The following is a 22,029-nucleotide window of genomic DNA, read 5'->3' as shown; positions in this document are numbered from 1 at the left end:
TTCTTCTTTTCTGGCATAGAGTTGGTATGTACCCATAGAAGGGTACATTTCATTATATAACCACATGGATATATGATGCAAGAGACACTACCATAGAACATATATCATTGTCTCTTGGTTTTGTAAGTAGGGAAATAAATGAGTACCCAATAATAGGTTACACAGTTGTATTCTATTTAAATGATAGTCAATGGAGATTTACTTGCCCAGGTTTTCTCAGGTTTTCTCAGATTTCTCACTTAAAGTGTTAATAATTTTTATTAATAATTATACCAACTGATTGATAATTAGAATTAATAACTGAGTCCAAATTCCCTTGAGATCACCTTGTATCCAGTGGGCTATTATTTCATTCATGCTGCCTTCCCCAAATGCTTAACTCTTAGCACTCCTCTGACATTGCTCAGTTCATTTTCTCATCAGCCTATAAGCCTTTTGTCTGTGTACTCAAGCTCCCTTCTGCTCATGTGTATCTACACTCTGATGTTCCAGGCATCAAGGATGACTCACTGCTGCTATGGCCCAAGACAACCCTGCAGGGCCCACACCTGCCTTGCCTTGGGTTGGGTTCCTTTAGGTACTGCTGCTATGGCCCAAGACAACCCTGCAGGGCCCACACCTGCCTTGCCTTGGGTTGGGTGAGGCAGCACTTTATGTGCTTAGTGAGCTAAATGCAAACCAGTTTCTATATATTCATGAACAGTCCCAGAGCCTGGCCACCCTGGAGCAAGTAGAACAACAAATATTCCCTAGTATATGTGTGGCTTTTTTTTTTCTCTTGTCTTGCTTTTTGATAAGCAGGACACATTGGAAGACAGTTTGGAAACATCTAGATAAGCGAGTTCTGTGAGATGTGAGTGCCAAGTCCAGGTTTTGACCTTTATCAAGTTCACAGTTTGCTACCAAGATACAACCTATTCTGTCACACTCACGTAGGCCATGCCCATGTTCATGTTTCTCCTTCCTTGTCTCCTTGCTCCCTGACATGGCACTGCTGCAGCAACAGATGAGGGTCCTTGGCTGATTGCATAGTTTTCGTGGTGAGACCCGGGACATGCCGTTCATTTGACTTATTGGTTGAAAGCATCATGCCAGCCAAGGAAAAAGGTTAATCATATGTTTTCTGTCAGCTCATAAAGAAATTCAATCCTCTTTCATGTAGAATTTTAGGGAAGAGATTAGATATATTTGGTTTTACTTCCTTGGCTGAAACTACTAGGTTGAACCATGTGGAAATGCCAGTTGTCACTCATAAAAATCAGAATAGTAGCATTCAAAATGGATCGACCTAATAATAAACTCACCAAAGGCTTGGGGTAGTATGATGAATTCTAGCTTCAGGATCAGAATTACTTCCAGATGAAAAGTAATTCCAGAATGATAAGATCCAGATAAAAGAGACTACAGTTTGGCAGAGCAAACTTGATTTTGACCAATAGTCATAGTGTGTGTGAATTATATTTTGTTTTAAATAATTATGCTCATTCATCATTAGTCTTTTATCTTTTGAACTCTGATTTGTAATATTTCTACTTTACAAAGATGAACTGTTTTGGAAATTAAATAGCTAATGAAATACTTCTAAAAAGAAATATGCTCCTTATGACTCAAAAATGCAAGAAGTTGTTAATAAAAAGAAAAACAGGCATAGAGGTATCTGGTTATAGTTTGAGGGTGCCATATGGCAACCAGTCAACATTCCGTACTGATGTTTGTTTCTATGATGAGTATAAAGAAATAAAACAGGTGTTACTTCAGAATTCACTCTTGTAAAATATCAGCCTTGACAGACAAAGAAAGAAAATTCAGTAAGAAGGAAGAAGCAATTAATGGAGAGGCTTCTCAGACCCTGAGGCTAGGTTACACAACCAGCCCCTATTTCCACTGAATCACAAAACACCAGAAGAATGGCATAGAAGGTGACTTTGAAAGCAAAGGACCTGGTTTTGAGCATAGACTTGTCTATTGCATGTAGGCTTAGGGGAGTTAATGAATCCTTGCTATGACTCACATCTAACCCATTGCAGTAGTTTTAAGAGGTGCAACCTTGGAAAGAGGTGACTAAGTCCTGAAGGTTTTACTTTCAAGCCTTATAAAAGGGATGGAAGGAACGTTTCCCTCTATTTTCCACCATGTGAGACTGCTGCTGTTAAAAGATGGCATCAAGAAATCAGTCTCCTAACCAATGCTGAACTCGTTAGCACCCTGACCTTGACTCTCCAGTGTTCTACAACTATGGGAAATAAATGTCAATTCTTTGTGATTACCCAGCCTTAGATATTTTGTCATAGCAGCACAAAATAACTAATACAGAAATTGATACCAGAGAAGTGAAGAATGCTAAGCAACATTAGAACTAGGTAATGGATAGAGCCTGGAATTATCTTGAAGCACTCGCCAAAATATGCTTCATGCTGTTGCTGTGAATGTAACACTAAGGACAATGATAGCAAGGGCTCCAAAGAACAGAGCTTCATAGAAAGCCTCCGTCTTCTTTGAAATTATTCTAAGTGATCATGTTAAGAAAGATGGGAGACAGACTCAACTAACATGGGGCTCATAGGGGCTCACAGAGATAACCAACAACCAGGGAGCCTGCAAGGGACTGACCTAAGCTCTCTGCATATATGTTATAGTTGTGTATAGTTTGCCCTTCTTGTGGGAGTCTTAACAGTGGGATCAGGGGCTGTCTTTGACTCTCTTACCTGCTTTTGGGACCCTTTCCTTCTACTGGGTTGCCTCATCCAGGCTTAATAGGAGAGGAGGTACCTAATCTCACTGCAACTTGATATGCCTTTCCTGAAGAGAAATGGAAGAGTGGATAAGGAAGGGAGGGAAGGTGTGCAAGGAGGGACTGGGAAGGTAGGAGGGAGGGGACGCCAGTTGGGATGTAAAAACAAAACAAAAAAGAAATATAAGAAAAAATGGTGGGAGAAAAAAGACAGCACAGGCTACTCTGATGAAGTCTTAGACAGAAATGCAAACAGTCTTTTGGGGACTGGAGGAAAGGCCATCCTTTCTCAGAGTGGCAAAGAACTTGGTGTCTGTGCGCAAAGGCTTTCTGAAAAGTAGACTACAGGAGCTATGACGATAAGTTGGTGAAAGGAATTTCTAAGTGTTCAGGGTATTTGGTGGGTTCTCTTAACTGTCTATAGCAAAATGCAAGACTAAAGACATGAATGACAGAAAGAGTTGACAATAAAAAGGGGAATGGAACTTAAATACTTGGAAAATGCTGTTTAACTAGGTAATAATGATGAGAAGGCCATATTTGGAAAGAATGTCAAGGGTTTGGGCAAGTAATTATTTGATACAGAGGTTAATGTATAAGAAAGGCACTTGAGGCTCTGGGCTCCAATCTGCTTTATGGTACTCAAGATGAATGCCCCAGACTGGGTAAGACTAAATAGTAGATGTTTATGGAGACTGGGAAGTACAAGATCATTATTAGTTCATGTCTTGTAGGCACCTTGCTGCTGAATTATAGAAAGGCATAAAGTATCACATGGCAGCAAAGTCTACAAGACAGGGCAAGGGTATATGTAACTTCCTTTTATAATAAACCTGCTTCTGCAAACACAACAATAATCCACTTGACAGTGGAGCCCTCACTGCCTGACACCTGATGGAAGGCCCATCTCTAACATTTCTGCATTAGAGTTAAATTTTCAACACAAAGTTCAAAAATCACAAACCATAGTGCTATTCACAAAGAGACTGGAAGAATGATTTTAAACACATTTTGGAGATTATTGGCCCTGCCTTTTCATCATAGACATGAGCATGTCAAGGCAAGGAACCATACCAAAACAGGAGCCTTGCATGTCCACAGGAACACAGTATTACTGCCCTGAGTTGCCTTAAATCTATACTCCCTGAATTCTGGTGTGGTGTTCTTCTGATGCTCCACGTGCAGCTCTAGCAGGTCTAAGAGTGTCTCAGTGGCCACTTTGCAAGATACTGGTCATACTCCTTGGTGGCATACATGCGGTACATGCAGTATCACCTCTACAGACAAACATTATGCATGATCTTTGGAGGCACAGCAGTCATCACCTGGTCTCAGGTTATTTCAGAAAGCCATAGGGCCAATACAGAGAACTGTCTTAGCATTGCTCTAGAAAGCCCCAGTGGGACAAAGTTCAGCAGAGCAATGAGTTTGAGTCTACCAATGAGATTCTAGAACTGGGCAGGGATAGGGGAACTAACTCAAAACACCAGCCTGGGGAAGCCACAGGCACAAGACTTAAACCTATAAAAGATACTATATGGGTTGTGCTTAGCAAGAGACTGAAGACCTGCCCAAGTATGTCTAAAAGTGAACATTGATCCAAATGGTTTTCTCAATACACAAAGAGTTAATGAGGCTTTCCCTGTTGGGGTTTGAGCTTACCCAGGACCTAGTATTTCTTTCTTTCCTTTTTCTCTCTTTTGAAATAGAAACACCCATCCCATTTCTGTCCTACCACTGTAGGTTAACACATGTAACATGCTTGATTTCAGTTTCACAGCTGGAGAAAATCTACCTCAGGATGAGTCTTCTCTTGAGTTTCATTTGTTTCTGACTTAAATGAGGCTCTTCACTTGGCACTTTTGGGTGGATGCTAGAATTAGCTTCAGGAGTTAAGAAGGGTACTGAATGTACCTGGCATGTGAAAAGGACATGCTTTGGTTTGAATGTTCTTCACAAATCATGTGTTAAAACTCATTCTCTGTTGTGCTGCTAAGAGACAGGGTTTGCAGACATTACATGGAGAGAGAGTCCTTGGAAAACACAGCTGTAAATGGGGTGTCTCCATCAAATTCCAACCCTCAGAGCTCAGGGAACTCCTCAGAAGAGAACACAGAGAGAGTGTAAGAGCCAGAGGGGATGTAGGACACCAGGAGAACAAGGCCCTCTGAATAAACTAAACAAGGCACATAGGCTCTCACAGAGACTGAAGGAGCAAGCACAGGGCCTACATGGATCTACACTGAGCCCCCTGCAAATATGTTATAGCTTTCAGTTTAATACTCTTATGGGACTCCTATGTGTGTCAACAAGTGGGCCTCTGATTCTTGAAACTGCTCTTGGGGCTCTTTTCCTTCTGTTGGGCTGCTTTGTCCAGATTCAATGTGATGGTTTTTGTTTTTATGTTATTATATTTTATTTTTCTGTGTTTGGTTGTTATCTCTTAGAAGCCTGGTTGTTCTGTTCTAATGAGAGGCAGTATGTTAGTTAGAGTTTCTATTACTGTGAATAGACATCATGGCCATGACAATTCTGACAAAGAATTGCAATTTCAGAGGTTTAGTTCATTATCTTTGTGGAGAGCATGGAAGCATATACACGGTGCTGGAAAAGGAGCTGCTACATGTTGGTATGAAGGCAACAGGAAGTAGACTGTCTTACTGGGCTTGGCTTGAGCATACATGAGACCTCAAAGCCCAACCCCACAGGGACACGCCTCCTCGAACAAGGCCACACCTCCTAGTAGCGCCACTCCCTTTGGGGGCCATTTTCTTTCAAACCACCACAGACAAAAAGGGAATGGATCTGGACAGGATGGGAGGGGGAACTGGAAGGAGCAGAGGGAAAGGAAACTATAATCAAGATATATTTTATGAGAAAAAATTCTATTTTCAATAAAAGGAACAAAATGAAATAAACTAAAGACAGAGCTTGTAGGAAAGTGATTGAATCATGTTCACTCGGCTCTTATGGAGAATCATAACTTTATATAAAAAAACAACTGGAATAAATTAACCTGCCCTCTGTCCTGTCCTCTTGCCTTTCTGCTATTGAGGAGATATTATAAAGACTCTCATCAGACACTAAATTCTACTTAGTGCCATGGTCCTAGGCTTCTCATCCTCTATAATTGTAAAACAATTTAGGTTTTTACTAATTACCCAATCTTTGGTATTTTGTTATAGCAACACAAAATGGCTAAGACAGACTTTTAAAGACTCAAGTTTCCAATACACAAATTTGACATAATAACATTGTAAAGCTTAGGGGAGTTTTCAATGATGAGATGAGGTAACATAACCAATATGCTTTATTCAAGACCTAGATTTAGGAAACTCTACAGCTACTCATGGCAGCTTTATAACTTGGAAGTCATTATTGCCAATAAATGAATGGTGTTGTATTTCCAAAAAAACTTTATTTACAAAAGCATATGGCCAATGTGGAGTGTTAAATAAGTGCCTAGACATTTCTCAAAACAGTGAGCAATATGACAAAGCACACACTTCTCAAGATTAGATTAACAGACACTGAGAGTGATGTAGATGGCCTGGAATCAATAAGAACACGGCTCTACAGAGCACCAGAGAGTAAATGGGCCCATATTTGGGTCAAGATGAAACAATGCTGTCACTGGTACGCACCCATGTTTACTGCTGCCAAGAGAAGGTCCATGAGGATCCACACACAGAGCCAGTGCTACTGAGGGCCACAGGCTTGCTTATTTCTTTTGGAAGTAAAACTGACCTTTATTCTGACTATAGCTACTCTCATCACTTGATAGAACTCTCTTGGGAATAGATAAGACATAAAAACAAAGGCCTAAACTAATACAACAGGTATACCCATGCCTTGCTAAGTTGCCTGGCAGTGTAATCTGAAGTGATAAGAAACTGGTGAAGGAGAAAACTTCTTGAGTATAGGGATAAATGACTTACAGAACATATCAAATTGCTTCAGCCTAGGGGGTAGTTTCTCTGATCACAAATTACTGAAAATAATTGTGGAGAGATATTGACAGAGGGTGTTGTCTTGAAAGCTGGGAATGATCAGCTGGTTTTGGGAAGAATACCCATCATTTAGGGAAGCTGGAAAACTCTAATATTGACTAACTGAAGAACTTCCCAGAAATATTTATAAGCATAATCAACAAAGCAACTCTTTGGGACAGATGTTCCTAATCAAAGATCCAAGAAAAAGCAATCATTAGAAAATGTCCCATAGAATGGTTCGTTTTCCAGTGTTTACCAGGCAAAATTTTAGCATCATGGAGCACATGGTAAGTGTTATTATTTTTCAACTCCTAGGACTGTTAAGAAACAAAACACTTGGAAAATGTTTCCAGAATCACATTTATATATCTTTTAGTATTATTTTGGTGTCCTGGATAGTTTTAGGCATTGTATATTTTATTAACTCACTTATTCATCTTAGTCTTACCCAGTGTTAGAGATAAGTAGATCAAAGCACAGATAGTCATGATCAAAATGTTATGACTAATAAACATCCAAGACACAACTGAATAGGCAATGGGCTCCAAGGGGTGTAGTTGTGACTTTCTTTTAAACCGCTCTAAACATTTGGGCAAGTAACTGCACATGGTCAATGCTTTGAGAGCATACTTTATGAAATGGTGGGAATGAGTTAGGCCTTATGGAGGTGTAAATTCAATGCTTGCAGCTAATTGAAATAGGCAGTCAACTGAAGGTGACATGAGAGGTGGCTGTGTTCTCTTCACAATCAGAGAGCAGCCTCTGGAATGTGGTAAGGATAACAACTCCTGGGAGAATCTGATCCATTGCTATTCCCTCTTATTTGCGATTTTCATCTTCATTTCTCTAAGCTCTCAAAAACTAGTCAGGTAAGGCTCAATACAGATTACTTCCGTTTCTTTAAAAAGATCGCTAGGCTTTAAAATTACAGAATGCTGAGTATCACATGCCTTGTGATAATACATTTTGAAGAGTATAAAATTACCTAGTGAAAATCTACTTCTTCATCAAAGTCGCACAGGGACTCAGGTTCTACTGGGCTCATTGTGTATCTGTCTCTCCTGTTTGCTTAGTCTTTTCCTTGGTGCTCCAAGGATGGGGAGGCTTCCTTTCTGATACCCCCTGGCCATCCTATGCCTTACAGCCTTGGTTTCCTGACCTGCAAAGGCCATGGTCATTGTCTCATCCTTTCCCTTTCAAGCCTTTCAGTTTCTCTTCACTATTTACTTCTTCCCAGTCCTTAAGTATACATGAGGAGGATCCCTCATAAGGAAATGCTTGCCAGACCTTGCCACCTCTTTGGGCCATCTGCCTATTCTCATGTGCTAGTGCCAGCCCCAATTAGCTGCAAGCATTGAATTTACACCTCCCTAAGGCCTAACTCATTCCCACCAGTTCATAAAGTCTGCTCTCATAGCATTTACCATGTGCAGTTACTTGCCCAAATGTTTAGAGTGGTTTAAAAGAAAGTCGCATCTACATCCCTTGGAGCCCATTGACTATTCATTTGTGGCTTGCACATACTACCGTCTGTGTCCATAGTCTCAGGTCTCTCCTCTCACCTTCACCCATCATGCCTCAGTCCATCCTGTCTCAACCCAAACTTACCTCTTCTTCCCCACCTCCTCTTCTGCCTACTTTCTACACCTGATATTTTACCAATTGACCAGGACATTTTACATCATTCTTTGAATGAACAATCTAAAGTGTCTTTCTTCATCAGACTATAATTACACCAATGGAGTGAATGCGCCCTTCTTTGTCAAACCAACTACCACTGCACAGATAGCAGTTTTGCATGATCTAGTACAGGATGATTTGAGTCTGTGTTTATGAACATATTATGTAAGGAATGAAATGCGTACCCCATGTTGTCCTCTGACTTCCACACACAGGCTGTGGCATGAACATTCTCACACACAAATAAACGAGTGTTAAAAAAAAAAAAAGAATATTCTTCTTGTGTTAACTCTAATTCATGGAATACTTATTCAACACATACAGCGCTATTCAATGTTCTGGGCACTAGAGATGAAAAACTGGCTCTCTGGAAGCTTGCATTCTAAAAGGGAAGACTTGGGGGCAAAGACGTTGGCCATGGTTCAACCTAGGTGGTAGTAAGTGCTATGGAGAAAACAAGTCAGGGAGGGAGGAGGAGCATTCATTTCAGGATGTTTCTGCTTTTACCAGGAGAGGCTGAAAAGCCGATGGATAAGAAGCATTTGAGACAAGATCTGAAAATGAGCAAGGGAGAGTTGTTGCAGACTCAGGTTAATAGTCTCTGGAGAGAGAGGAGCAAATGGGAGGAGTTACAAAGAGACAGGAGGGAGCTCAGACAAGTGCTTGCTGCTCAGACTAGATAGCCAGCTGGTTGCTGCAATAGCTGTTTTGACTTTAAGGAGATGGGAAGGCCCTGAATGGTTCTGAGGCTAGAAGGACATGATTTACCTATGTTTAAATATGACCACTGCATTTGTTTCCTATTGCTATTCAACAAATTAACATAGCCTCACTGGATTAATAACCAATCCCACCTCCTAGTCCCCCACCCCTACTCCACACTAAAACTTAAAGGAGTTGAGACATCAGCTAGATTCTTTTGTCCATGTAAAACTGTCACAATATCTAGAGATCTGAGGTTATTTTACTTGCTTTTCATTTGTTTATTTTGTTTTTATGACCATTTGTTAATTTTAGTCTTACTTTTCCTAAATTAATTTTTGTAGGTCTAATTTTTATTGTCTTTTAAAAATTTGCTTATTTACTTCCTCTCTACAATTCAGTTTGTAGAGAAGGAGGAGAGATGAGCAAAGCAGTCAAGACCATGCTGGAGAAACCTACAGAAACAGCTGACCTGACCTAGTGAGAGCCCACAGACCCCAGTCATAAAACTGGGGAACCAGCACTGGACTGGTTCTATTCCCAGCACCCTCATGGTGGCTCCCAACAGTCTGTTACTCCAGTCACAGGGAATCTAATGCCCTCTTCTGACTTCTTTAAGCACATAGTACAAAGATATGCATGCAGGCACAACATACATACACAAACAATAAAGCAAATAAATAAAGCATTTACTTGTTCATTTTATATTAACTGTTTTTGTCAAGGTTTATGGCTGCAAATCAGATAAAATGTGATAGTTTTTGTTTCCTCTTATGAGAAACAGGATAGTAATTTTCTTTAAATGTTTCTGACTTCCTCTGTTGCCTCAAACTTGTATCTTAAATATTGCAAATTCAGTTTTTTCCTGCTTATGCTTTCTTTGGAGGTCAAGATAAGGAATATGCTGTAGTCAACATGCCCTTGGGAAAAGGGAACATCAAAATACAGTCTCCAAATGAGGAGAGAGTTACAAGATTCAGTTTTCTGGAGAGCAGAGCTAGCTGGGAACTTACATCTTCCTAATGCAAAGAACAGAGGGCAACAGCAAGATGGATAGCAGTCTGCACAGCCCATCTCTCTTCTGCCTTTCAGAATGCTCAACTCAACTTAAATGGTCCCTCTTCCCTGCATTAAAGAAAGACGTTGCTCTCCAGTCCTAGAAAGGCTGATGCTTATTAGTCTAGTCCAATCACACAGTGATCTGCTTTCCTTACTGATAGTTAATCTAAAAATAGAGAAGAAGCAACATTTTAGTCAGCTTGGAGATTGGGGAAGTGGAAGAATTATATCCAGGCTGAGTAATCATTAATCTTTCTTTCGTGCTTGGCTAGGTTCCATATAAACTTTCCTGGATAATGCTTGACATTTGTTTTTGAATGCTCCCGTAGCTCTTTGATCATTTACTAGAAGAGCTCTCGGGAGCAGTTAATGTTCAGGTTTCCTTTAATATTGTGAACCATTTGAGCACAGAGGTCAGAGCTATCATCTTTACATTCTTCCTAACAGAGTGCCACCATTTACAATATATACCAAGGATATTTGCTGAATAAGAACATTGCAATACAGGTCTAGGAGAGTATTATAGAGCAGGTCCCAGCCTGACCTTGGGAGAAGAATTGGCCTCAGGTATTTCTTCAGATTAGCTCATGAAAATTCTCTACTTGGGCTATTCACCTAGTAGCTCTAGGAACCCTCTGCTCTCCTCCCTTCATTCCTCACATTCCTACACTGTCTAACCTCTGAAATAGAGCTCACTAAAGCAAACAAACTGATTTCATCCCCAGGACACCATCATCTCCCCTTCCACAGGAACAAACTAGCCCCTGCCCTCTCCACACAGGATTCAGACACAAACACTTTTCAGTGTCACTAATATCATGCCAATCTTATGTTTAAACCCTCCAGTAGCTCAAAATCATATTTGGATGATGGGGGATGTCCTTCTGTATGCTGTGAATATATGTTTCTCTTATTGGTTGATGAATAAATCTGTATCAGCCAATGAAAATGCAGGATATAGGCAGACAGGAAATATAGGCAGGACTACCAGACTAGGAGAATTCTGGCAAGAGAAATGCAGAGAGTCCTGAGAGAGATGCCATATAGCTGCCAAGAGAATAATCACCAGTAAGTCAAGACCATGTGAATATACACAGATATTCATTGGGACAGAAATTTCCATCTACAAATGGCATCCAATGTGAGGCAGATGTATCTCACATTAATCCTGAGAGAGCTTGGGAAGGAATTCTAAACAAAAAAGAACAGGCAAACACACTTATTGGTAGCAGCATTTTCTCTGATGGGCTCTGTTTGCTACGGATAAGTAGAGGCTGAAGGATCCTTTAAGAGAGGCTTCCTGACTCAGTGTTAGCAGCAAAAAGAGCAGGGCTCTTTTAAGAGGCCCTGCTACCAAACAATTAAATGGTGTTTACAAGCAGGCAGAGTCATGCTTTGTGGTGGTGACATGGACCTAGAAACTCTTCAGAGTTGTGGCAATAAGCATGGCTCCCATAAGCATAAGTAGCTCCACCATGAAGCTAGACTCTCAGAAAGCCAAGGAAAGGGTCTGTTGCCATTTTAATTTTAGCCATGCTGTTTAGTAGATTAAAGACTCATGTGGTCAGAAAAAGATAGAGATACACAGCAAATACAGATTCAGAGGAACAAAGCCTCTAAACGGTATACAGTGTGTTTAAAAATATATGTTGGCTTTGGAGAGAAAAGAAAAAGAATAGAGAAAGTCCTTAAAAAAGAAACAGAGTAGCTGGGTATGGTGGCACATACTTTAATCCCAGCCCTCTGGAGACAGAGTCAGGCAGATCTCTATGGTTTCAAGGCCAGTCTGATCTACAGAGTGAGTTCCAGGACAGTCAAAGATACACAGAGAAACCTTGTCTCAAAAAACTGAAAATTAAAAATGAAATAGAGAAAAAAAGCCATTTAAGGATGGAAAAAACACAGAGAGTCTGGATACTGTTTGTTATTGTGTTGTCTTTGAATTATTTGATTGCTGAGGAAAGAACAACAGCTGCTAAAAGACATTTGATTATAAATGCCTGCTGGAATAGTCCAACCTATATATTTTGAAAATGCCTTGACTTCAAAATTTAAGTCTAAGGACATGTTACTTTGGAAAAGAGGTTCTGCTTTTGTTTGCACAGAAGATGGAAAGTTGTGGATTCCTTCCAGACTAATATGGTTTGATCAAACAAGACTCCCTGAAGCAGTGGCCCAGGTGATCCAACAGCCAAGACAACTGGGATGACACAGTCATACAGACTGCTATAGTCAGGAGTTGGCCACGATTCTGGGTTTTCTCAGGATCCCCTTGGAATTGACAGTGCCCCCAAACAGCAGGAAGCCGTTTAGAGAGAACTATGCCCACATTCCCAAATATTGTTTATAAGTGTTTGTTTTCATTTAAATGGGGTTGGTGACATGGACTTAGAAACTGGTAAATGATCTCAGTCAATCTCTTTCTGAAGATAAAAAGGCAATATGAGATAGAAATGAATACTTTGCATTGGCATGGATTTGGTTTATTGATACAAATTTAAGGTCACTTTTGTTATATGTATATTTCTACTCTAGATATTGTATTTATAGAGCTCTTTAAAAATGCAATGATTAATTAAATGCAGATTATAGATATTCACCTATAGTTGTCAAAACTTACATTAGTTAGATTTTCTAGATATACAGAGACATATTTCAAATGGATGGGTATTCTTCAAAACCTTTCCAACACCTATAGAATATGGCATTTAAAATGGTTTAGTTAGGTTTTTCATGACAATGAGGCACAACTGCTCCTGGCAACACCAATTACATCAGAGAGAAAGATGGGCATCAAAGAACCTCCATATGGAGTTTGCTTCCAATATGGCAAGACTAGCCATTTGGGCAAAAAATTGCTTTTGTCTGGACTGTTTGACTTTATGCTGTATTAACATGCAGGACCCACAGGAAAGTGACTGCTGAACTTGCCAAAGCAAGATGGGACAGTCCTTCAGTGTTCCTGCTTCATGGAAAATCTGTCAAACATTATGCAGGACACAGAAAAATGACGGGCAAACTGCCAATACAGGTGGAAAGTTTCAAATTTCCCACTTCTCAGAGAAGTCTGCTAGACACTCTAGGTCTATAGGCTGAAGATGGATGCCCCAATGTTACACAGAAACTTTGGGTGACTGGCCAGGCATCGAGATGTCTCTGTCAATTCTAGAGTTTATGTATTATTCTTCTGGGGTCTTTGATGGAGTTGAAGATAGTTATTGTTATGGTTTCCTTTAGTTATGATAAAAGATAAATTACATATAAAACTTTAGACTCATAAAGATAAGATAGAATATTTTCTTTAAATTTTGCCAAATGTTAATGGACTATATATTGTTAACTATAGTTCTTGCTTGATAACTTTTGTCATATATAATTTTACTATGTTAAAATTAAAATCTTCCTTTTTCTTTAGACAAACGTGGTTTCAGGTTATTCTAAAATTGAGAGACTACCTTCTTACAGAGGTTTTAAAGGAGTTATGAAGACTTAAGGTGGAAATATTTACATGATATTGATTCACAACAATGAAAGGACTAGCATTCAGCCATAAGGCAATGATTAAACATTAACTCTGAGAAACTGGTCATCAAGGCATTTCTTCAAATCAGTTATTTCTGAGAACTGGCAGGTTCAGGGGAGGCTATAAGACAAAAGATTTGGCTTCCTATACTTAATTGTAAGCCCTGAAGCTTTCCATACCCTAGTGTCTTCAAGTTTTAAATATGAATCTCTCTCTCTCTGAAATTGATTATTCTATGAAGATTAGATGGAATAATATAACTTGTATCAGTAGCAAAGGAAGTGTAATATATTGTTGGTGATAAATCAAAATGAGCCGTTATTACTATTACTACTTAATAAAGCAGGGGTGCAAAACAGGAACAATTAAGGGTACATGAGAAGGAAAAGACACCCCCCCAACACACACACACACACTGGAGTCTGCTTCAAGACTCATCAGCTGAGAGTCAAGAATACCATTAACAAAACTCACTGAAAAGGTTGTCTGCTTGGAGATGTTTTCTATAGAGATCTTTTCTATAGAGATCTTTCCAATAAGAATTCTTAAATAGCCACAAACCATGTTTAGGTCCTAAGCATGTGTACCTTTCAAAATGGTCTTAACTCTTGTCCTAGATGAGAACCTACAATTTTCTGGATATTTTTACAAACAAGCCTATAAACATATAATTCCCTGTATGACCTTGCGTACTGGGCTTTATCTTATCAGCTGTAATCCTGTCCAGTGCACCCGGTAACAGCCCTATGATCTCACTGAGTTCCTTAGCAACCCTTTGAGATGTAACATCAGAAAGCACCAAGATTTTTTAATAAGGCTATTGCAAAAACACTTAAGTCCAACTCCCTCTTAAGAAGCTCATACCTACACTGAGGTGTATGTTACTCTTTCCCTGGATGCCTCTTTCCATTAACTTCTATGTTAAAAATCTCTTCCGTAATGAACTCCAACTCATTCTGGCATGTCTTGAAATTCTTTTCTGTAGTGAGGTCAAGGATCCCAGCTTCACCTCAGTGAGTGGAAGTCTCTGAAAGGAATTTCTCCTGTTATTGCAGGTGGCATCATGGAACTTCCATGTGTCTCTTGGCTCACTCCCACTGTCAATAAGACCATTCAAAAGCATAGATGATGGCCTGGGGTATCCCAGTGATTACAACATTTGCCCAGCACTCATGAGGCCCTTAATTTAATCCACAGGATTCTCCAACATCACATAGGGTATTTGGATGGGGAAGTCTAGAATGTTAATTCTTTAAGTTGTTGCCTGCAAATAGCCTTAGATAGGAATAGAGGCCTCTGGAATAGGTTCTTTTCCTCAAGACATGTAGGATATAGAGATTAACAGTGGAGACTCTATGTTATAGCTACATAATCAGACCCGGCTGATTCTACACTTGATCACAAGCTAACAAAATGACAGTGGGGTTTAACAGTATCAAAGTAGCAGCTAGAGGCACATGGTCTATGTGTAACTCTCTATAGAAAACCGAGAAAGTTTCTTCATTTCTTTGGCATTCATACCCCTAGATGGTCCAGTGCTATGTGGCTTCTGGTGTTTGTCACACACACACACACACACACACACACACACACACACACACACACACACCGTGTTGTATCAGGGTTGTTTTGTACTGCTATTACCAAACAACAGAATTCATGTTGTGATGGCCACTTCTGAGACTATGTCATGACAGGCACCAGGCCTTCCTGCTTTTAGCCCTTCTTGTTATTCCTTCAAGAGAATGCATCTGCCTTGCTGATTTAAGAGGCTTATAGCAGGGAAACTTAGGTCTCTAGCTAAGCACTAGGTGAGTGGCCTTGCATAGGATCCTCCATCTTCCTTTAGCCTTTCAGGTGACAACCTCAGGAGAGACCTTAAACCACAGTCCCAAGGTGATCCACACCCAAATTCCTCACCCATAATCTAGGAGATAATGCCTGTTGCCTCAGGCTTTGGAGAAATCCATTCTTCCTGAAAAAGTAACTTCTTTTTTTTTTTCAAGTGGAAAAGATAATGGTACTACTTTCTCCAAGAGTACTCTTAAGGGTTACATGAGAAATGGATGAAAACCCTCAGCCCAATACAAGGCACACAGAGTGAACATTTGCTGACTGTTAATACACACTTTCTCCCCACAAAAGCCAGATGCTTCTGTGTTCTTTGCAGCCACCTTCCCCTGGGGTCTCAGTAATTAACATTAAAAGCACACCACACCAGCTCAGGACAGTCCCTTCAGGTTGTTATTCTTTGACCATTAACCAGGCAAAGTCCTGTCTCTCTCCGTCTCAGATCCCTTTTGAGAGGAGGGGACAGGATTTCCAAGGCACAAAAGGCTAAGGCTCATGCTATACCCAGGGAAAAGAAAGCCCGAATTGCTGGCCTGGAAAAGACCAACCACTGATGACAGGAACACTCAGGAAGGCTCACAACAATCAACTGTGCTTTGACAGAGCAGGGTGTGGAGAACTGTCCTCTGGCATACACAAAGCTTTCTTTCAGGTCATTTCTGTTCTTTCGACTGGGAATCGATTTTCTCAGGTAAACTTTACAGATGTTATCTTTTCTCTCTGATGACTCTCTTCATATTTGGGTTTTCTTTTAGGACTGGGGGTGGATGAGAAGTCAAGTTTCTTACCAATTAGAAGACGGTATTAAGGAAATTTACTTTGGAGCAGAGAAAGTAACAAGAGGGCTGTTTTTATTTCATAATTAAACTGAATGATAGAACTATTTGACAATGAAATGTTCCAAATATCACACTGTTGTAATAAAGCGTGTGGGGGACTTTGGCGGATTCCATGGCAGGCAAGGAACAAACATGCCAGGCAGACAGAGCTTAAGTGAGAAGTTTTATTAGAAAGGGAAGGGAGGGGCTAAGGAAAGAGGTAAAGAGACACAGAGACACAGAGAGGATAGAAGAGGGAGACAGGAAAAGTCCTGTCTGCCCCAGGGGAACAGTGGGAAAACATCGGAAGTGGGCTGGGGTTTTTATTTTTAGAGGGTCCATTGCACCTGCGTGCAGACTACGTTGAAGCAGGGGAACCCTGTGCTGACCAGGGCACTGCCTGAGTGCATTCTGTCTGGTGACAGGGGCAGGCCAGCATAATGCCTGAATCCTTACACACACTATAAAGTGAAGTAATCACAAATTCTGAATGAGAAGGCTTCATTTCCACTTGGCAGGTAACATGTGTTGATATGTTTCATTGCTGATTCTCTGGGAAGCCCAATGTAACTTGTCTCTAACAAGGGAAGTGGAAGTTTAAAGAGCTTTACACACACTACACATAAACCAAGCAGTGAGGTTTTAATTTATTTTTTTCCTAGATAAGGGCGAGCTTCTCAGCTAACTTCTGATTTCAGGAAGCTTTTTTATCTTTACAAATAAAAAATACAATAGTTTGAACTCTCTCTTCCCCAGTTCCCTGTGTTTAGTGCTTCTGGTTTTCTTGACATCAGCATTTCATATGGAAACACTTGACCTTGTTTAAACTAGCCTCACAGGGAAGAACTTAGGTTTGCCCTTCTCTTCCCCTGTCCTTTTAGCTGTTTAATTCTTTGCTTTGTACATAATCTAGGTCTCTTCTGTCTTCAATGAAATCTCTCCTCTTTTTCTTTCTCCCTCTTTCAATTCCCCTCTCTCTTTCCCTTTCCACTCCTCCCTTCCTGCTTTATCCTTGCCTGAGGTGGTGTGATGTTAACCCTTGGGCGTGGGGTGGGGTGGGCAGGCATCTATCTCATCATCTCATCAGGATGAAGCCGGCTTCCTTTAAGAATCCCTTACTGTGTGGCACAGCCCAGGAAAGGTATTGCTGACCTAGTGGAAATGCTACATGCCTGGCTTGTCATCTCTACCCCTTATGATAAGAGTTGACACAAGATGACTTTCGTTTTCTATCTAAACACACAGCAGAATTCAGAAGTAGAAAGAAAGAACAATGTTAAGTGTAAACAAGCTACCAGGAAACTGGGTTTCTATCAGGTCCCCAGGAGGCATTCTCTGCTACCCTCCCCCACACTTTCTTGAGGTTAACCGGTCACAAAAGTGTACTCATTCATATCTGAGTAGTTTCCAGCTTCCAATTGTGAGCTGCACCTTGTTTGGGGCCACCTTCCTTGCTTTTCCTTCCAGTCCACCCTTCTTCCACTATCAAGCTCAGGAATCCAGGCATGCTTGAAATTCCCCCATATATTAAAGGGGAGGAGTCTGGAGAGATGGCTCAGCAGTGCATAAGAGAGCTTGCTGCTCTTGGAGATCAGGGTTTAATTCCCAGCACCTACGCAATGGCTCCCAAGCATCTGTAACTCTAGTTCCAAGGAATCACTACCCACTTCTGACTTCCACAGGCACCTGGAGCAGGCAAACACTCATACATAAAGGAGAATATACATATCTAAATATGTATATATGTTTTATATGTATGTATGTATGTATGTATGCATGTATGTATATATCTTCCCATATCTTTACATCAAGCCCATTCCTTGCTTCCCCTACACGCTACACCTTTTTCTCTGGCCCTCAGACCTTTAGAATCCCTGAGCACAGAATTTGATCTTTGTGTGTTGCCACACAAACCATTTGTATTTTCTAACACTTCAAGCTCCTCCATATTCCCAAGAGAGTTCCTTCTGCTCCTCTGGGCAGTGTACTCAGGCCTCTCAAGCTTAAATCCTAAGAGTCAGTGAAAGGAGACATGTGAGTCTTCTAGAAAGCCCTCTGCAGAGGAACATCCTTGATATTTTGTTGAGAGAAGACAGTGAATGCTGTTCACTGAGAGGGCAAAACAGGCACTCTGGAGTCTGGATAACATATCCAGTAAAATAAAAAGTCTTACAGCTAATGATAATTTGAGCAAGCCCCTTGGAAGGCAAGTTCATGACTTGGGCCTCAAGAGTATTCATTGTCCATCTGAAGTAGGCTTAGCCACAGGCCTTAATCCCACTAGCTTCCCTTGAGGAAGTTCTGTGGTTACAATTTTTCCTGGAATGCTGTGATGCCTCTGTGGTTTTGTTAAGAAAAATCAGCTATCCAGGCTCTACTTTGAGATTGTCTGACTCTAGATATGGCTCATCTTTTCCTCCCATGGACTTTTGAATGTTACTTAAGTTTTATTTTTTATTACTTCGAGATAGGGTCTCATATCTTCCAGGCTGGCCTTCAGTTTCATCTGTAGCTGAGGATGGCCTTGAATTTTCGACTCTCCTTAGTCCTGGGACAACAGAACTACACTGCCTAAAACATAGTAACCACTGATATCTTAATTCAATATCATCTGTAGTGAGTTCAATTATTAACCTGTGGTACCTTTGCTCCATCATTAAATGGGATGTTTCTGATAGCTCTACATGCGAACTTTCAGTTGTTGCCTTGAAATCTAAGACCACTTGACTACAATTCCACCCAGAAAGGCTGATTCAGAGTGTGCAGTGAGTGATTCAGAGTGGCCGATGGGAGAAGAGTCAGAGGAGACCTGCATTAACTATTCTCACTCGCTGGCATCCAATAGTGGTGTCTGTTTTGTACCAAAAGCTGGGGCTAAACGGGAAGGCTCTAGCAATCTGAAAACACACACTGGTGACTTTCAGTGAAATAACCCACCACAAACTGGGTGATTCCAGGTTACTCTGTTACGTGCAGTGGCGATTTAGTGCTGTAGTGTTTCTAAAATAGTCAAATAGTTGCTTCTCCACACTGAATCTTACAACCAACGAACTCTCATCACACCTGAAGGAAGAAAGTCTCTGGGTTTCCTGTGTTTTTTGTTTTTGTTTTTCGAGACAGGGTTTCTCTGTGTAGTTTTGGAGCCTATCCTGGCACTCGTTCTGGAGACCAGACTAGCTTCGAACTCACAGAGATCCACCTGTCTCTGCCTCCAGAGTGCTGGGATTAAAGGCATGCACCACCAAGGCCCAGCCTCTTTTCCTTTTTTTTTTCAAAATTATATCATGGGGCTTCCTTGCTCATTTCCCACTCCACTTAAGAAATTCATGTTGCCATGTTTAGGATTTTCAAAGGATGCCTTATTTCTTTGGAAGATCTACAGCCACCGTCTTCTAAAATCACTTTGAGGTTAAGATGTTTGCAATTACATTAAATGAAAAGAAACTGCGCCTTTCTCCCAGTTTCAGGAAGTGTGTGTTTGCTTTACACAACAAAATAAAGCCTCAAGGCTTACAACCTAAGCACAGGAGCCCCCAGAAGTAGCAAAGTTATTTGGAGTCTTGTCAGTCTTCTAGGCTATAACCAGGTACACTGACTGGTCCAGGGCCCCAATAAACTAAGCCCACTTTGTGTGATCACATGTCACCTGACCCCATCTCCAATCGCTCTATCATTTTAAGATGTTGCAAGGTTTCTACCTTTGTTCAGCAGAACCAGTGGCACGGTGATGACGGTGACAAGAGCAGCTACACCAAGCAGTCCCAGGAGAACTTTCCACGGTGTCTGCAAGCAGGTCAGGATTCGAACAATTAGAAAGAAGCCTTTGTCTCTCCTCTGGGAAGAGGGTTGTGACCTCGGGCCCCTTCAGAGGCCGAGGGGTTTGCAGGTGCACAAGTATACTGGTAAGGTTTGGGGTTCACACAGGCAGGAAGCCTTGAATTTTGGCCCCGAGCATGATCTTGTGATCTTGTTGATATCTCTCCTCCCACCCACCCGTCTGAAGCCAAGAGAGGGTGCCGCCGCGTGCGGTCCACGGGCGATTGTCCCCGATCTCCAAGGCTCAGTGCCTGGGTCCCAGTAGGACACTCCACAGTTCTAAGGGAGAAGCCTGTGCACGAGACGCGACCTTCCTTCACCTGTTAGGATGGCCCGTGGCTTCCGCCTAATGGCAGCTCCTGGTTGCCTCCAGGAAATCTGGGGCAGTTTGGGGATAGTTTGGTGAAACAGCACCCACAGCCCGAGCCCGGGGCCAGGGAGGTGAGAGGCGGGGTGCACTCACCTTCATGGTCGAGCGGCTCCTCTGAACTGAGCTCTGGGGCTTGAGCGCAGGCAGAAGTTAGCGCGCAGAGACGGACGTCCTGCGCCGCTGCTCTGCACGCAGTCGCCCTGCACTCGCCGCCAAGTTTCGGCCCGAGTTAAACATTAGTGAGCGCCAGGCGGGCTCAGTGTAAAGGCTTCGCTGCACAGAGTAGAGTGGGCGCAGGGCAGCGGACCGAGTGCGGAAGGATCGCTGGGCGAGCCAGGGAGTGGCACGCAGGACGCCCGTGAGTGGGGGGACACGGAGAACAGCGATCCCCCTTCGCTGAAAGGGACATTGCACGGTGGGGTTTAACAGCTGCTCCCTTGCATGAACAAACCAGGGAGCTGAGGTCCAAGAGGGCATGGTGTTTGGCAGATTCACAGCTCACTGCTGAAACTAACTGCCACTTCTCTCTCTCCTAGAGGTGGTATGTCATGCTGAGAGAAGGATTTGAGTGCCCATACTATCAGGCCCACAAAGGGCGAGAAAGGGTGATTGGTCACTTTTGAATGACACTTCAGGCTGAATATCAGGATTAATCTTCCCCAGGGAATTTTCAGTTATTTTGAGGGCGTCTTCTTATCAACACACACACACACACACACACACACACACACACACACACACAAAAAAAAAAATAATAATAATAATAATAACATTACCACTTACATGGAAGTTATTTAAGCACGGCTCTACAGTTTACTGTGTTATTATACAGGGAGGAGGATTATGCACACGGCACACTGTGTCACTCCACCAAGTCACTTCACAAGTTATGGAGCTTCAATTAAGAGTGCAGGACACTGACAGAATACCCAAGCACTTGACCTTGGGTTTTCTTGTCTCCACAATTTAAAGGAGTGTATTTCTGTATAAATCATCATCCATCCGTGGCATGCCATACAAATGGACTATAAGATACTCAGAATGTCCTCTTCATTAAGTCTTCCGAGTATCCAATCTGTTTCTATCTCCCTCTCCCATCACCTGAAGAAGTTGAGTCAAGATTTACTGGAGTCAGCCTGGCAGTGGTGGCGCATGCCTTTAGTCCCAGTCAGGCAGAGGCAGGCAGATCTCTGTGAGTTCGAGACCAGCCTGGTCTACAAGAGCCAGTTCCAGGACAGCCTCCAAAGCCACAAAGAAACCCTGTCTTGAAAAAAAAAAAAAAAAAAAAAAAAAAAAAAAAAAAAAAAGAGGTTTACTGGAGTCTTGAGCTGGAGCTGAAGAGGCAGTCTAAGAAAGCCTAGAGAGAACAGTATGAGACCCACTCCTGTCCCTCACTGTCAGCACTTGGGGGACTTACAATAGTGGAGCAATTACAGTAGTAGCAACACATCAGCCTTGGGCTTATCCTGTAAGCCTGCACCAAGGGT

General features: G+C 41.6%; 1 protein-coding gene across 1 annotated transcript in view; it reads right to left on the bottom strand.

The window, feature by feature from the left end:
• Positions 1-20,641, bottom strand: part of Dpp4 (dipeptidyl peptidase 4) — a 76,893-nt gene extending 56,252 nt beyond the window's left edge. Inside the window, exons 1-3 of the mRNA XM_035447071.1 lie at positions 20,636-20,641; positions 20,350-20,492; positions 20,055-20,218 (exon numbers count right to left, since the gene is read on the bottom strand). Coding sequence (XP_035302962.1) covers positions 20,055-20,218; positions 20,350-20,492; positions 20,636-20,641 — 313 coding nt within the window. The remainder of the gene's footprint in view (positions 1-20,054; positions 20,219-20,349; positions 20,493-20,635) is intronic.
• Positions 20,642-22,029: the final 1,388 nt, after the last annotated feature.

Source organism: Cricetulus griseus, chromosome 6 (assembly GCF_003668045.3).
Source record: "Cricetulus griseus strain 17A/GY chromosome 6, alternate assembly CriGri-PICRH-1.0, whole genome shotgun sequence".
Lineage (NCBI taxonomy): Eukaryota > Metazoa > Chordata > Mammalia > Rodentia > Cricetidae > Cricetulus > Cricetulus griseus.
The sequence above is the reverse complement of the archived record's forward strand: the minus strand, read 5'-3'. Positions and strand labels throughout refer to the sequence as shown.